Source organism: Misgurnus anguillicaudatus, chromosome 23, assembly GCF_027580225.2.
Source record: "Misgurnus anguillicaudatus chromosome 23, ASM2758022v2, whole genome shotgun sequence".
In the NCBI taxonomy this organism is placed as follows: domain Eukaryota; kingdom Metazoa; phylum Chordata; class Actinopteri; order Cypriniformes; family Cobitidae; genus Misgurnus; species Misgurnus anguillicaudatus.
In genome coordinates, this window is record NC_073359.2 from 3,589,250 (window position 1) to 3,592,610 (window position 3,361).

Here is a 3,361-nt window from a genome sequence, read left to right on the forward strand (position 1 = left end):
TTATGGCAATGCCATGTTTTGATGTTTTCTCAGTGTTTAAAACGTCTGTTTTCTTTAAGTGTAAACCAGTGCATCACAGGAGATTGATTTATAAATTCACACCACTGTATACTTGCTGTATAGTTTTTAATTTTATAAGCATATGGTTATGTCTGCATTTATTATATTTATATTTAAGGGTATGTTAATGTTTTATGTGCTTGTATTTATGTTATTGTCTCTCTTTTAAAGAAGAATGTCTGAAAGAAGTAAGAACAATGTCCGTGAAAGTCAAGAGTCTGAAGAAGTGATGACAAGCAACACCCAAACCTTTCCCAGCCAAATTGTTGAGGTCTTTCAGAATGGTTTGTCTTTCAGTCCAATCACTCTTAAACACTTTAAATCCTGCTGGGTTAAATATTGGACAGAACAAATGTTGGGTTTGCAGATGAGTTGCATTGTAACAATCTAGCATAGGTTTCTTTATTAACCCAAAATCTGTTCAATATTTAACCAGCGTTTGGTCGAAAATAACCCAGCAGAATTTATAGGAAATGAGTTCACCCAAAAAGATTTTAAAATAATTTACCCTCATGTTGTTCTAGGCCTGTATGATATTTCTTTCTAAATAAGATATTTTGATAAATAAGCACACAGCTGGTGGAAACTATTGATTTTCATATTGGGAAAAACAAATCCTATGAAATTAAATGGGAACCGTCAATTCTGTTTTTACAAATTTTATCAAAAATATTTATCATTTATCACAATTTCATAGGATTGTTTTTCCTACTATGCAAGTCAACGGTTTCCACCAGATGTGCAGATGTGTGTCCAAAAGTTAACTAACAAAAAATAACTGTGTTAATTGTTTTCTTAATAAATGTACTTTACTCCTCATCAACAGGAACCACCAGAATGTGGTCTTGGTTCTGTGGCAAAGAAAATGAATATTTGAAAGAAGAACTGATAAGATCTACGCAATCCCTTCACCACTACATACACAAATACTTCAACATCACTAACAGGCTGTCGGAGATCCTCAATACTCAGATGTATCAAAACATCTTACCTGCAGTCTCAGCCAATGACAGTGAAAGTATCGAGCAGAACTGTGTCAGGGTTAGACATGTTATGAGCCAAATCCTTGGCCTATGTGAAAGGGAGGACAAACTTGTTCAGAAGGGAACTAAATCTACACTTTATGAAAAGATCGCCTTCTCTGTTGGGTCACTGGAAGAAAAGGCTGCAGTGATAAAAGACGTGCATGATAAGAACATGGGTGTCTTGGGGAATGTCTATGGTCCTTTAGTCACTGTTCAGCTTGCCAGAAGTAATCTGAGAGACGTAATGCCTCCAGTGGAACTGCTTAAATCTCAGCACGTTTCATCATTCGTCCTGCTGGGAGATCTCGAGCAGAGCAGTAAAACGATCATAAAGCTTCTGTGTGGATCGCAAAACCATCAAACGAGCCTTGATGAAGCCATACAGTTAATGCAAGATCTCCTTTCTATTCTGAGGCCGCCCTGTGACTCCTACAATGATATTCTTTGTGAAGTGGAAGCCTATGTGAAGATCATATCCAAGAAGATGTAGGAGAGAATTTAAAAAGTTAAAAAGCGATAGTTCAGAGAGCATGGTAAATAAAAGAACCGAACCATTTACTTTTAATATGTGCTGCACTGCTTTTCACTTAATATTACATCACACTTACAAATCTGCAAAAGAAAATCAAACTTGTTTGTTAAGGTGGTTTCCCAGACATGGTTTATCCTAGTCCCAGATTAAAATGCATGTTTGAGGTGTCCTAATTTAAAAAAAAAAATGCTTATCTTAACACATATCAGTGCCATTGTTTTGTCCGAGGTGCACTTTTTGTAAGGCATGTTTGTAAAAACTATTTAAAGGGGTCATATTATGAGATTTTTTTTAAGATCTAAACTAAATATTTGGTGTCCTCAGAGTGTGTATGTAAAGTTTTAGCTCAAAATACTCCACAGATAATTTATTAAAGCATGTTAAAATTGTTCATTTGTAGGCCTGAGCATCATTTAAAATGCAAATGAGCTGATGACATGCAAACACTGATCACAATGATGGTGGTTTGTTGTAATTGAAACTCAATTGTGATTAATCTAAACTCTGCAATGAAAAAAAGATTTATTCAATTTACTTAGTTTTTTTAAGGTAAGTGGTCGCAATCAATTTATTAAAGCTACATTTAAACAAACAAAAAATTAGAAATACAAAACAAAACAAAAAACTTGTTTAAATGTAGCTTAAATAAATTGATTGCAACCACTTATACCTTAAAAAATTTAATTAATCATTTAATCAAGTAAATTGAATTAATCATTTTTTTTCAGTGTGTCTAGGAAAATGCCCCATAGTGTGTGGAGTCTCTTTTCTGGAGTAATGTGTTGTCATTACATCAATACAAAAAAATAGTCTCAAGCTGGAAAAAGGTCCTAATATGTACCATTTACTGTAGGTACAGACATGTTTAATATGGTACAAATATCTACCTTTGCGACCCAAATATAGAAAAAAAACATTGAAAAAAATATTTAACCTTTTAAATATTGTTGTTGGAGTTTTACATTTTTGACACTTAGGTAAGTTTTTAAAATGTTGTAATATTATTATTGGGTCTTTAGTGTAGCAGAATTGTTGTGATTTAATTCACTGTCTGTACAAATGTTAACAACATCTAAGAGTTACTCTGCAGGGTGTATTGCTTATGTAGCCCAATAATAGTATCCTATATATACATATACATAATCACACAATACATAATAACCAGACAAAACCATATTTTCATGAAAAATCATTTATTATAAAAATATGCTCAGTCTGTATTTACAAAACTAGATAAACTGAAAGAAAACTGGTATTTACTGTGTTTACAGACATGTTAAATGATAGTAATCCCATTTTGTTGTTTATGAAAACTCCTCTCTTTTGGAAACTGTACTCAGTCATTGGTTTTATCTGTCAGAGCCGTGATCATGTCTTCTGACGCAAACCTTCGGAGGTACTTCAGTGGTTTATAAAAGGAGATGGCATCATTATTGATGCCAATAACAGAAATATTAGTATTGAGACTGATAAAATCCTTGTTCAGACAGTCATACCTGTCATGGGGCAAGGTCATGTTCATGAATGGGTTGGTTTTGTTGCCGTCACGTCAACATAATCAACATATGGGCATCACCACATTCCTCCTCATCAGTTATATCAGAGTCCCAAAGTCATCAAAGTCACTTTTTTTTTAATTTGGATGATATAAAAGACATCATACCACAATGTAGATAAGACAGTCCTGTCTGGTAGAACTTTGAAATAAAAACACATGGTTTTTTCCATGCTTATTCATCTTAAT

The 3,361-nt window shown here is 33.5% G+C and overlaps 1 protein-coding gene across 1 annotated transcript; it reads left to right on the forward strand.

The window, feature by feature from the left end:
- Positions 1 to 897: 897 nt before the first annotated feature.
- Positions 898 to 1,575, forward strand: LOC141359641 (single-pass membrane and coiled-coil domain-containing protein 3-like). Its single transcript, XM_073862401.1, has one exon. The coding sequence runs from the start codon at positions 898 to 900 to the stop codon at positions 1,573 to 1,575; it is 678 nt and encodes a 225-aa protein (XP_073718502.1).
- The last annotated feature ends 1,786 nt before the right edge of the window (positions 1,576 to 3,361 follow it).

Coding starts and splice junctions, on each gene's coding strand:
- LOC141359641 (XM_073862401.1), top strand. CDS start 898: ATGTGGTCTTGGTTCTGTGGCAAAGAAAATGAATATTTGAAAGAAGAA.